Here is a 12500-nt window from a genome sequence, read left to right as displayed (position 1 = left end):
GAATCATTAAATATAATGAAATAATATAACTGATATCAATACCCCTTACAATTCTTGAGCTCTGTTAGAATTTGAATATAACGATATATCCAATTCGTCCCTCCCAGGAGTAAGTGTCTGTCTGTGCGAGACCCCTGTCAAATAATGCGTTTTGTACCATAGTAAACAAATATAGGGTTTATAAATAAGGGCCTGTTCCTTTACCGGACTAAACCGTTAAAACGAATACTGATTTTAAGTTAACTATTAGTCTTACAATTGCTTGTAGTATGTAACATGATGATCCACATGATTATCCATTTTAGATTTTCATTTCCAAAACCACCCATTAAACAAACAATAAAGGTACTACAATAATTATTTCCCTGCTCCAAAAATTACTAAAAAAATCTTAGGCCACATATCAAGGAACTCAATTGCCTCCCGAACACTAGCAGCAAGGGTGAAATTCCTCGCCCCAAGCTGGGATCGAGAGCCAGATAAAAATACTTAATATATAATAAGTTGGGTTTATAGGAAATTCATTAATTTATTAAAGAGTACTCTCGCATTATATGTATATATGCAAATACATATGTATGATAGATATATATCATATATGTACATATATATAAATATATAACATAATACATATCATATATCTTTCAGTATAAGCCCGGAATCAACTGAGGACAGGTAAGAATAAGAAGCATCGGCTCGTTCATTTTCTTTCATTTCAGTCATTTACTTAAAAATCAATTCATGTCTTTATTGATAGGCCATGATGGCCCCCACATGCTGGTGATAGGAATTTGTCTTATTGATTAACACAATAATGGTATAATAGAGAATAATAGAGACTAGTAGCTGCATGTGTGAGAGCCCTGTCAAATAATGCGTTTTGTACCATTGCAAAAAATATAGGGTTTAAAAATAAGGGCCTGTTCCTTTACTGGACTAAACCGTTAAAACGAATACTGGTTTTAAGTTAATTATTAGTCGTACAATTGCTTGTAGGTATATAATATGATTATCCACATGATTATCTATTTTACATTTTCATTTCTAAAACCACCAATTAAAAAAAAAAAAACAATAAAGGTACTACAATAATCATTTCTCTGCTGCAAAAATATAATTAAAAATCTTAGGCCACATATCAAGGAACTCAATTGCCTCCCGAACACTAGCAGCAAGGGTGAAATTCCTCGTCCCAAGCTGGGATCGGGAGCCAGATAAAAATACTTTGCTACAACAGAACCTTTTGTAACGACTACTTTACACATTTCAGTGGCAGCGAGGAGAGTTCCGGCGACGAGTACGTATCACATCCCACAGACGAGTTTTTCCTTTGCATTTGAACCTTATGGGATAACGTAATTTGTTCCAAAGAGAGAGGAAGAGTGGATAACGTAAAACCGGTTCTTTACCAGATTTGACAGAAAACAAACTTTTCTTTTAGAAATTCTCTTTCTCGTTCCTTTCTTCATTTCATGCTCTCAACTCTTCTCGCAAATTGATTTGCGTAATAAGCTGTATTTTGTGAAATTCATTAATTTATCAAAGAGTACTCGCTCATTATATGTACATATGTATATAAATATAATATAAATGATTCATGTAATATATATAATATACATATGTATTATATGTACATTATTATATTATATATGTATAATATAAAAAATATATACATATGTACATATATATACATATATATCATAACATATATACACCTATCAGAGAAAGCTCGGAATCACCTGAGGACAGGTAAAAATAAGAAGCATCGATTCCTATACATATATATCATATATTATATATATTTTATATAATATGTATGTACATATATATACATAGATACATCCATATATATATATATATATAACATAACACATATCATATATCTTTCAGTGAAAGCCCGGAATCACCCGAGAAGAGGTAAGAATAATGAGCATCGACTCCTTCATTTTTTTTGAATTTCAGTCACTTATTTAAGCAGAAATTCATATATTTACTCATAGGCCATGATGCACCCTTCATGCTGGTGAAAGGAATTTTGTCTCATTGATTAATGTTATTGTCAAATATGAGTTCAAGGGAAGTATCATGACGAGTGACTAGTGATAAATGATAACATGAAAATAATAATAGTAGAATAGAGAACAATAGAAAATAGTAGCTGTGTAGTACTGCCCCCTAACTAATACAGTGAAAACAGGACTACACTTAAATATAGACAAAAGTAGAAAAGATGGGGCTATTAAATTTTTTTAAATGTAGAAAAGATGGGAATATTAAGTAAAATAAATTAATCATTAAATATAGAGCAATAATTGATATAAATAACCCTACAATTCTTGATTTTAAATGCATCATAATGAGCTCTGTTAGAAGGTGAATTCATCGATATCTCCAATGCGTTCCAAAGAAGACAACAGTCCCTCCGAGGATTTAGTGTTTGTCTTTATGAAAGCCCTGTCAAAGAATGCGTTTTGTACCACAGTAAAAAATAGGGGTTAAAAATAAGGGGCTGTTCCTTTACCGGAATAAACTGATACAACGATACAACAGCTGGTTTTATGTTAACTATGATTCGTACAATTGTTTGTAGGTATATCACATGGTCATCCATTTTCGATTTCCATTTCCAAAACCATCAGGTAAACAAACAATAAAGATATTTAAAAGTTTTATCTGACTCAGTCTTAGATCACGTATTTAAGAACTCAATAGCCTCCTGAACACTAGTAGCAAGGGTGAAATGCCTCGCCCCAAGCCTGGTTCGAGAGCCACATAAAAGTACTGAAACTGCTACAAACAAATCTTTTATAATGGCTACTTTACACATTTCAGGAGCAGCGGCGAAAGTAACAGCTCAGAGTAAGTATCACATCCCACAGATGATTTTAAATTGTGTTTGAACCTTATAATGTCATTGTTTTGTATCAAAGAGGAAGAGACGATGACGCAAGAACAATTTTACTAGATGTGACAAGTAAACTTTGCTTTTAAAAATTCCCTTTCTCATTCTTTTCTTGGTTTCATGCCCTCAGCTCCTCTCCCAGTTTGAATTTATAATAAATTGTTTTTATAGGAAATTAATTCATTTATTAAAGAGTACTCACGCGTTATATGTATATATACATATACATATATATGATACATATAATATATATAATATACATATATTTTATATATATATTATATGATATATGTACATATATATACATATATAACAATACATATCATATATCTTTCAGTGAAAGCCCGGAATCACCTGAGGACAGGTAAGAAGCATCGGCTCGTTCATTTTCTTTCATTTCAGTCATTTACTTAAGCATTAATTCATGTATTTACTGATAAGCCATGATGCACCCCTCATGCTGGGGATAGGAAGTTGTTTTATTGATTAACATAATTATGGTATAATAGAGAATAATAGAGACTAGTAGCTGCATGTGTGAGAGCCCTGTCAAATAATGCGTTTTGTACCATTGTAGAAAATATAGGGTTTAGAGATAAGGGCTTTACAGGACTAAACCGTTAAAACGAATACTGCTTTTATGTTAACTATTGGTCGTACAATTGCTTGTAGGTATATAACATGCTTATCCACATGATTATCCATTTTAGATTTTCATTTCCAAAACCACCCATTAAACAAACAATAAAGGTACTACAATAATTATTTCCCTACTGCAAAAATATAATTATAAATCTTAGACCACATATCAAAGAACTCAATTGCCTCCCGAACACTAGCAGCAAGGGTGAAATTCCTCGTCCCAAGCTGGGATCGGGAGCCAGATAAAAATACTTTTCTACAACAGAACCTTTTGTAACGACTACTTTACACATTTCAGTGGCAGCGACGAAAGTTCCGGCGACGAGTATGTATCACATCCCACAGACGAGTTTTTCCTTTGCATTTGAACCTTATGGGATAAAGTAATTTATTCCAAAGAGAGAGGAAGAGTGGATAACGTAAAACCGGTTCTTTACCAGATTTGACAGAAAACAAACTTTTCTTTTAGAAATTCTCTTTCTCGTTCCTTTATTCATTTCATGCTCTCAACTCTTCTCGCAAATTGATTTGCGTAATAAGCTGTATTATATACATAATTACTATATATAATTTATATAATATGTATGTACATGTATATATATAGATACATATATATATACATATATAACATAACACATATCATATATCTTTCAGTGAAAGCCCGGAATCACCCGAGAAGAGGTAAGAATAATGAGCATCGACTCCTTCATTTTTTTAAAATTTCAGTCACTTATTTAAGCAAAAATTCATATATTTACTGATAGGCCATGATGCACCCTTCATGCTGGTGAAGGGAAGTTTGTCTCATTGATTAACGTTATTGTCAAATATGAGTTCGAGGGAAGTATCATGACGAGTGACTTTTGATAAATGATAACATGAAAATAATAATTGTAGAATAGAGAATAATAGAAAATAGTAGCTGTGTAGTACTGCCCCCTAACTAATACAGTGAAAACAGGACTACACTTAAATATAGACAAAAGTAGAAAAGATGGGGCTATTAATTTTTTTTTAAATGTAGAAAAGATGGGAATATTAAGTAAAATAAATTAATAATCAAATATAGAGAAATAATTGATATAAATAACCCTACAATTCTTGATTTTAAATGCATCATAATGAGCTCTGTTAGAATATGAATTCATCGATATCTCCAATGCGTTCCAAAGAGGACAACAGTCCTTCCGAGGAGTTAGTGTTTGTCTTTACGAAAGCCATGTCAAATAATGCGCTTTGTACCACAGTAAAAAATAGGGGTTAAAAATAAGGGGCTGTTCCTTTACCGGAATAAACTGATACAACGACACAATAGCTGGTTTTATGTAAATTATGATTTGTACAATTGTTTGTAGGTATATTACATGGTTATCCATTTTCTATTTTCATTTACAAAACCATCAGTTAAACAAATAATAAAGATATTTTAAAAAATTATCTTACTCAGTCTTAGATCACGTATTAAAGAACTCAATTGCCTCCTGAACACTAGTAGCAAGGGTGAAATGCCTCGCCCCAAGCCTGGTTCGAGAGCCACATAAAAGTACTGAAACTGCTACAAACAAATCTTTTATAATGGCTACTTTACACATTTCAGGAGCAGCGGCGAAAGTAGTAACTCAAAGTAAGTATCACATCCCACAGACGATTTTAAATTGTGTTTGAACCTTATAATGTAATTGTTTTGTATCAAAGAGGAAGAGACGATAACGCAAGAACAGTTTTAATAGATTTGACAAGTTAACTTTGCTTTTAAAAATTCTCTTTCTCATTCTTTTCTTTGATTTCATGCCCTCATGTTTTTATAGGAAATTAATGTATTTATTAAAGAGTACTCACGCGTTATATGTATATATACATATACATATATATGATACATATAATATATATAATATACATATATTTTATATATATATATATATTATATGATATATGTACATATATATACATATATAACAATACATATCATATATCTTTCAGTGAAAGCCCGGAATCACCTGAGGACAGGTAAGAAGCATCGGCTTGTTCATTTTCTTTCATTTCAGTCATTTACTTAAGCATTAATTCATGTATTTACTGATAGGCCATGATGCACCCCTCATGCTGGTGATAGGAAGTTATCTTATTGGTGTGAAAGCCCTGTCAAATAATGCGTTTTGTACCATTGTAGAAAATATAGGGTTTAAAAATAAGGGCCTGTTCCTTTACAGGAGTAAACCGTTAAAACGAATACTGGTTTTATGTTAACTATTAGTCGTACAATTGCTTGTAGGTATATAATATGATTATCCACATGATTATCCATTTTAGATTTTCATTTCCAAAACCACCCATTAAACAAACAATAAAGGTACTACAATAATTATTTCCCTGATGCAAAAATATAATTTAAAAATGTTAGACCACATATCAAAGAACTCAATTGCCTCCCGAACACTAGCAGCAAGGGTGAAATTCCTCGTCCCAAGCTGGGATCGGGAGCCAGATAAAAATACTTTGCTACAACAGAACCTTTTGTAACGACTACTTTACACATTTCAGTGTCAGCGAGGAGAGTTCCGGCGAAGAGTACGTATCACATCCCACAGACGAGTTTTTCCTTTGCATTTGAACCTTATGGGATAAAGTAATTTGTTCCAAAGAGAGAGGAAGAGTGGATAACGTAAAACCGGTTCTTTACCAGATTTGACAGAAAACAAACTTTTCTTTTAGAAATTCTCTTTCTCGTTCCTTTGTTCATTTCATACTCTCAACTCTTCTCGCAAATTGATTTGCGTAATAAGCTGTATTATATATATAATTATATATAACTAAATATAATTTATATAATATGTATGTACATATATATACATAGATACATATATATATATATATATATATATAACATAACACATATCATATATCTTTCAGTGAAAGCCCGGAATCACCCGAGAAGAGGTAAGAATAATAAGCATCGACTCCTTCACTTTTTTAAATTTCAGTCACTTATTTAAGCATCAATTCAAATATTTACTGATAGGCCATGATGCACCCTTCATGCTGGTGAAAGGAAGTTTGTCTCATTGATTAATGTTATTGTCAAATATGAGTTCAAGGGAAGTATCATGACGAGTGACTGGTGATAAATGATAACATGAAAATAATAATAGTAGAATAGAGAATAATAGAAAATAGTAGCTGTGTAGTACTGCCCCCTAACTAATACAATGAAAACAGGACTACACTTAAATATAGACAAAAGTAGAAAAGATGGGGCTATCAAATTTTTTAAATGTAGAAAAGATGGGAATATTAAGTAAAATAAATTAATCATTAAATATAGAGCAATAATTGATATAAATAACCCTACAATTCTTGATTTTAAATGCATCATAATGAGCTCTGTTAGAAGGTGAATTCATCGATATCTCCAATGCGTTCTAAAGAAGACAGCAGTCCTTCCGAGGAGTTAGTGTTTGTCTTTATGAAAGCCCTGTCAAATAATGCGCTTTGTACCACAGTAAAAAATAGAGGTTAAAAATAAGGGGCTGTTCCTTTACCGAAATAAACTGATACAACGATTTAAAAGCTGGTTTTATGTTAATTATGATTTGTACAATTGTTTGTAGGTATATTACATGGTCATCCATTTTCGATTTTCATTTCCAAAACCATCAGTTAAACAAACAATAAAGATATTTAAAACTTTTATCTGACTCAGTCTTAGATCACGTATTAAAGAACTCAATTGCCTCCTGAACACTAGTAGCAAGGGTGAAATGCCTCGCCCCAAGCCTGGTTCGAGAGCCACATAAAGGTACTGAAACTGCTACAAACAAATATTTTATAATGGCTGCTTTACACATTTCAGGAGCAGCGGCGAAAGTAACAGCTCAGAGTAAGTATCACATCCCACAGACGATTTTAAATTGTGTTTGAACCTTATAATGTCATTGTTTTGTATCAAAAAGGAAGAGACGATAACGCAAGAACAGTTTTACTAGATGTGACAAGTAAACTTTGCTTTAAAAAATTCCCTTTCTCATTCTTTTCTTGATGTCATGCCCTCAGTAGTCTCCCAGTTTGAATTAATAATAAATTGTTTTTATAGGAAATTCATTTATTTATTAAAGAGTACTCACGCGTTATATGTATATATACATATACATATATACGATACATATAATATATATGATATACATATATATCATATATATATATATATATATATATTATATGATATATGTACATATATATACATACATGATAAGCTGTGTTTATATGAAATTCGTTAACTTATTAAAGAGTATTCACGCATTATATGTATATATAAATAATATGATACATATAATATATATAATATACCTATATATTTTATGTACATATATGATATATATATCATATATGATATATGTACATATATATAAATACATATATAACATAACACATATATATCTTTCAGTGAAAGCCCGGAATCACCTGAGGACAGGTAAGAATAAGAAGCATCGGCTCCTTCATTTTCTTTCATTTCATTCATTTACTTAAGCATCAATTCATGTATTTACTGATAGGCCATGATGCATCCCTCATGCTGGGGATAGGAAGTTGTCTTATTGATTAACATAATTATGGTATAATAGAACATAATAGAGACTAGTAGCTGCATGTGTGAGAGCCCTGTCAAATAATGCGTTTTGTACCATTGTAGAAAATATAGGGTTTAGAAATAAGGGCTTTACAGGACTAAACCGTTAAAACGAATGCTGGTTTTATGTTAACTATTAGTCGTGCAATTGCTTGTAGGTATATAACATGATTAGCCACATGATTATCCATTTTAGATTTATATTTAAAAAAACACCAATTAAACAAATAATAAAGGTACCACAATCACTATTTCCCTGCTGCAAAAATATAACTAGCAGCAAGGGTGAAATTCCTCGTCCCAAGCTGGGATCGGGAGCCAGATAAAAATACTTTTCTACAACAGAACCTTTTGTAACGACTACTTTACACATTTCAGTGGCAGCGACGAAAGTTCCGGCGACGAGTATGTATCACATCCCACAGACGAGTTTTTCCTTTGCATTTGAACCTTATGGGATAACGTAATTTGTTCCAAAGAGAGAGGAAGAGTGGAAAACGTAAAACCGGTTCTTTACCAGATTTGACAAAAAATATGCTTTAATTTTAGAAATTCTCTTCCTGATTCTTTTCTTGATTCCATGCCCTCAACTCTTCTCGCAAATTAATTTTCGCAATAAGCCGTATTTTTGTGGAATTCATTGATTTATCAAAGAGTACTCACGCATTATATGTATATATATATATATATATATATATATATATATATAAATATGATATAACTAATTCATGTATATATAATATACATATATATGAAAAGTAAACTATATATGATATATGTGCATATATATACATATACATATATATATATATATAACATAACACAAATCATATATCTTTCAGAGAAAACACGGAATCACCTGAGGACAGGTAAGAATAAGAAGCATCGGCTCCTTCATTTTTTTTTTTTTTTTTTTTTTTTCATTTCAGTCATTTACTTAAGCATCAATTCACATATTTACTGATAGGCCACGATGCTCCTCTCATGCTGGTGATAGGAAGTTGTCTTATTACATAGTGTTATTGTCAAACATGAGTTCGAAGGTAATATCATGACAAATGCCTAGTGATAACTGATGATAATTACAGTAACAGTAATAAATATGATATGATGGTGACACGATAATAGAACAATGATAATAGAATAGAGAAAAAGAGAGAATAGCTGTTTAGTACTGCCCCTAACCTATATGGCGAAGATAAAAGTAGAAAAGATATTAAATAACGTAAATTAATTATTAAATATGAAATGATATAATTGATATCAATAGCCCCACAATTCTTGAACCAAAGAAATGCCTCGCCCGAAGCCTGGTGCGAAAGCCATATAAAAGTACTGAAACTGCTACAGACAAATATTTTATAACAGCTACTTTACACATTTCAGGAAGAAGAGCAAGAGTAGCGAAAGGTAAGTGTCATCCCACAGACGATTTTTTCTTGCGTTTGAACCTAGTAATGTAATTGTTTTGAAACAAAGAAAGAGGAAGAGAGGATGACGCTAAAACGGTTCTTTACCAAATGTGACAACAAGTAAACTGGTTTTAAAAATTCCTTTTCTCATTCTTTTCTTGATGTACATAATAAGCTATGTTTATATGAGTATTCACGCATTATATGTATATATAAATAATATGATACATATAATATAATGTATAATATACTTATATGTTTTATGTACATATATATATGATATATATATTATATATGATATATGTACATATATATACATATATAACAATACATATATATCTTTCAGTGAAAGCCCGGAATCACCCGAGGACAGGTAAGAATAAGAAGCATCGGCTCCTTCGTTTTCTTTCATTTTATTCATTTTTTTTAAGCATCAATTCATATATTTACTGATAGGCCATGATGCATCCCTCATGCTGGTGATAGGAAGTTTGTCTCATTAATTTATTGTCAAAGATGAGGGCGAGGGTAACGTCATAACAAGTGATTGATATAATAACAGGATAATATAATATAACAACACAATCATATTTTTGCTAGACAGAATAGCAGCTGTTTAGTACCGCCGCTAAACTAATGTAGTGAAAAGACAAGGGTAACTCTAAGAACGATATTTTTTTTCCCACACTGCAGTAGAATATCAGTAACCCCTCAATTCTTGATTTTAAATGTACCCCAATGAGCTATGTTAGAATGTGAATATAAGGATATCTATGATGTGTCCCATACAAGACAGCAGCTTCTTCGAAGAGCCTGACGGGGCACTGGCAGCATCCTCGTGTGTGAGAGCCTGTCAGATAATGCGTTTTACCAAAGTAAAAAAAAGGGCTTAAATGTAAGGGACTGTTCCTTTACCGTACTAAACCAATAAAACGATATAATGATAACAGGTTTTGTGTTAACTATTATTCGTACAATTACTTTTAGGTATATAACATGATCATATATTTTAGATTTTCATTTCCAAATCCACCAAATAGGGAAGATCATTCTTATCAAAAGCCTAACGATATTTACAGGATTAACCATCGGCTTATGAATCTTCTATAACCACCCATTTATGTAGCCTTTATACCGACTCCCTTCATAACGACCCCCTTATATATCCTTTAGAACGACTCCATAAACACCCATTATGTATCTTATAACCACTCCCTTCATAACAAGTAAACTGCTTTTAAAAATTCCCTTTCTCATTCTTTTCTTGATTTCATACCTTCAACTTCTCTCCCAAGTTGATTTACATGATAAGCTGTGCTTATATGAAATTCGTTAACTTGTTAAAGAGTATTCACGCATTATATGTATATATAAATAATATGATACATATAATATATAATATACATATATATTTTATGTACATATATGATATATATATCATATATGATATATGTACATATATATATACAAACATATATAACATAACACATATATCTTTCAGTGGAAGCCCGGAAACACCTGAGGACAGGTAAGAATAAGAAGCATCGGCTCCTTCATTTTCTCTCATTTCATTCATTTATTTAAGCATCAATTCATATATTTACTGATAGGCCATGATGGATCCCTCATGCTGGTGATAGGAAGTTTGTCTCATTAATTTATTGTCAAAGATGAGGGCGAGGGTAATGTCATAACAAGTGATTGATATAATAACAGGATAATATAATATAACACAATCATATTTTTGCTAGACAGAATAGCAGCTGTATAGTACCGCCCCTTAACTAATGTAGTGAAAAGACAAGGGTGACTCTAAGAACGATAATTTTGTCCCACATTGCAGTAGAATATCAGTAACCCCTCAATTCTTGATTTTAAATGTACCCCAATGAGCTATGTTAGAATGTGAATATAAGGATATCTATGATGTGTCCCAAACAAGACAGCAGCCTCTTCGAAGAGCCTGACGGGGCACTGGCAGCATCCTCGTGTGTGAGAGCCTGTTAGATAATGCGTTTTACCAAAGTAAAAAAAAGGGCTTAAATGTAAGGGACTGTTCCTTTACCGTACTTAACCAATAAAACGATATAATGATAACAGGTTTTGTGTTGTGTTAACTATTATTCGTACAACTATGTATTTTAGATTTTCATTTCCAAAACCACCAAATAGGGAAGATCATTCTTATCAAAAGCCTAAAGATATTTACAGGATTAACCATCGGCTTATGAATCCTCTATAACCACCCATTTATGTAGCCTTTATACCGACTCCCTCCATAACGACCCCCTTATATATCCTTTAGAACGACTCCATAAACACCCATTATGTATATTATAACCACTACCTTCATGATAAGCTGTGTTTATATGAAATTCGTTAACTTATTAAAGAGTATTCACGCATTATATGTATATATAAATAATATGATACATAGCATATATATAATATACATATATATTTTATGTACATATACGATATATATATCCTATATGATATATGTACATATATATAAATACATATATAACATAACACATATATTTCTTTCAGTGAAAGCCCGGAATCACCTGAGGACAGGTAAGAATAAGAAGCATCGGCTCCTTCATTTTCTTTCATTTCATTCATTTATTTAAGCATCAATTCATATTGATTAATCTATTGTCAAAGATGACAAGTGACTGATATAATAACACGATAATATAATATAACACAATAATATTTTTGCTAGATAGAATAGCAGGTGTATAGTACCGCCCCTAAACTAATGTAGTGAAAAGACAAGGGTGACTCTAAGAACGATAATTTTCTCCCACATTGCAGTAGAAAATTAGTAACCCCTCAATTCTTGATTTTAAATGTACCCCAATGAGCTATGTTAGAATGTGAATGTATGGATATCTACGACGCGTCCCATACAAGA

The 12500-nt window shown here is 31.7% G+C and overlaps 2 protein-coding genes across 51 annotated transcripts in view; one reads left to right on the top strand and one right to left on the bottom strand.

Moving 5' to 3' along the window:
- LOC125034652 (cubilin-like) overlaps positions 1-12500 on the bottom strand; it is a 334702-nt gene that overhangs the window by 223940 nt on the left and 98262 nt on the right.
- The window catches only part of LOC125034469 (dentin sialophosphoprotein-like), a 19692-nt gene that overhangs the window by 4831 nt on the left and 2361 nt on the right, over positions 1-12500 (top strand). For 3 of the 50 annotated variants that reach the window (XM_047626238.1, XM_047626227.1, XM_047626221.1), the window contains exons 5-23: positions 649-675; positions 1271-1297; positions 1891-1917; positions 2833-2859; positions 3240-3266; positions 3843-3869; positions 4199-4225; positions 5142-5168; positions 5525-5551; positions 6086-6112; positions 6455-6481; positions 7395-7421; positions 7986-8012; positions 8547-8573; positions 9011-9037; positions 9555-9578; positions 9927-9953; positions 11082-11108; positions 12131-12157. In XM_047626238.1, the coding sequence (XP_047482194.1) occupies positions 649-675; positions 1271-1297; positions 1891-1917; positions 2833-2859; positions 3240-3266; positions 3843-3869; positions 4199-4225; positions 5142-5168; positions 5525-5551; positions 6086-6112; positions 6455-6481; positions 7395-7421; positions 7986-8012; positions 8547-8573; positions 9011-9037; positions 9555-9578; positions 9927-9953; positions 11082-11108; positions 12131-12157 (510 nt within the window). Of the gene's footprint in view, positions 1-648; positions 676-1270; positions 1298-1890; positions 1918-2832; positions 2860-3239; positions 3267-3842; positions 3870-4198; positions 4226-5141; positions 5169-5524; positions 5552-6085; positions 6113-6454; positions 6482-7394; positions 7422-7985; positions 8013-8546; positions 8574-9010; positions 9038-9536; positions 9579-9926; positions 9954-11081; positions 11109-12130; positions 12158-12500 lie in introns of all 50 variants that reach the window. The other 47 variants (XM_047626244.1, XM_047626232.1, XM_047626222.1 and 44 more) reach the window with 33 other exon arrangements.

The sequence above is a fragment of the Penaeus chinensis genome, chromosome 18, assembly GCF_019202785.1.
Source record: "Penaeus chinensis breed Huanghai No. 1 chromosome 18, ASM1920278v2, whole genome shotgun sequence".
In the NCBI taxonomy this organism is placed as follows: Eukaryota; Metazoa; Arthropoda; class Malacostraca; order Decapoda; family Penaeidae; genus Penaeus; species Penaeus chinensis.
Note: the sequence above shows the minus strand (reverse complement) of the source record. Positions and strands in the feature narration are given on the sequence as shown.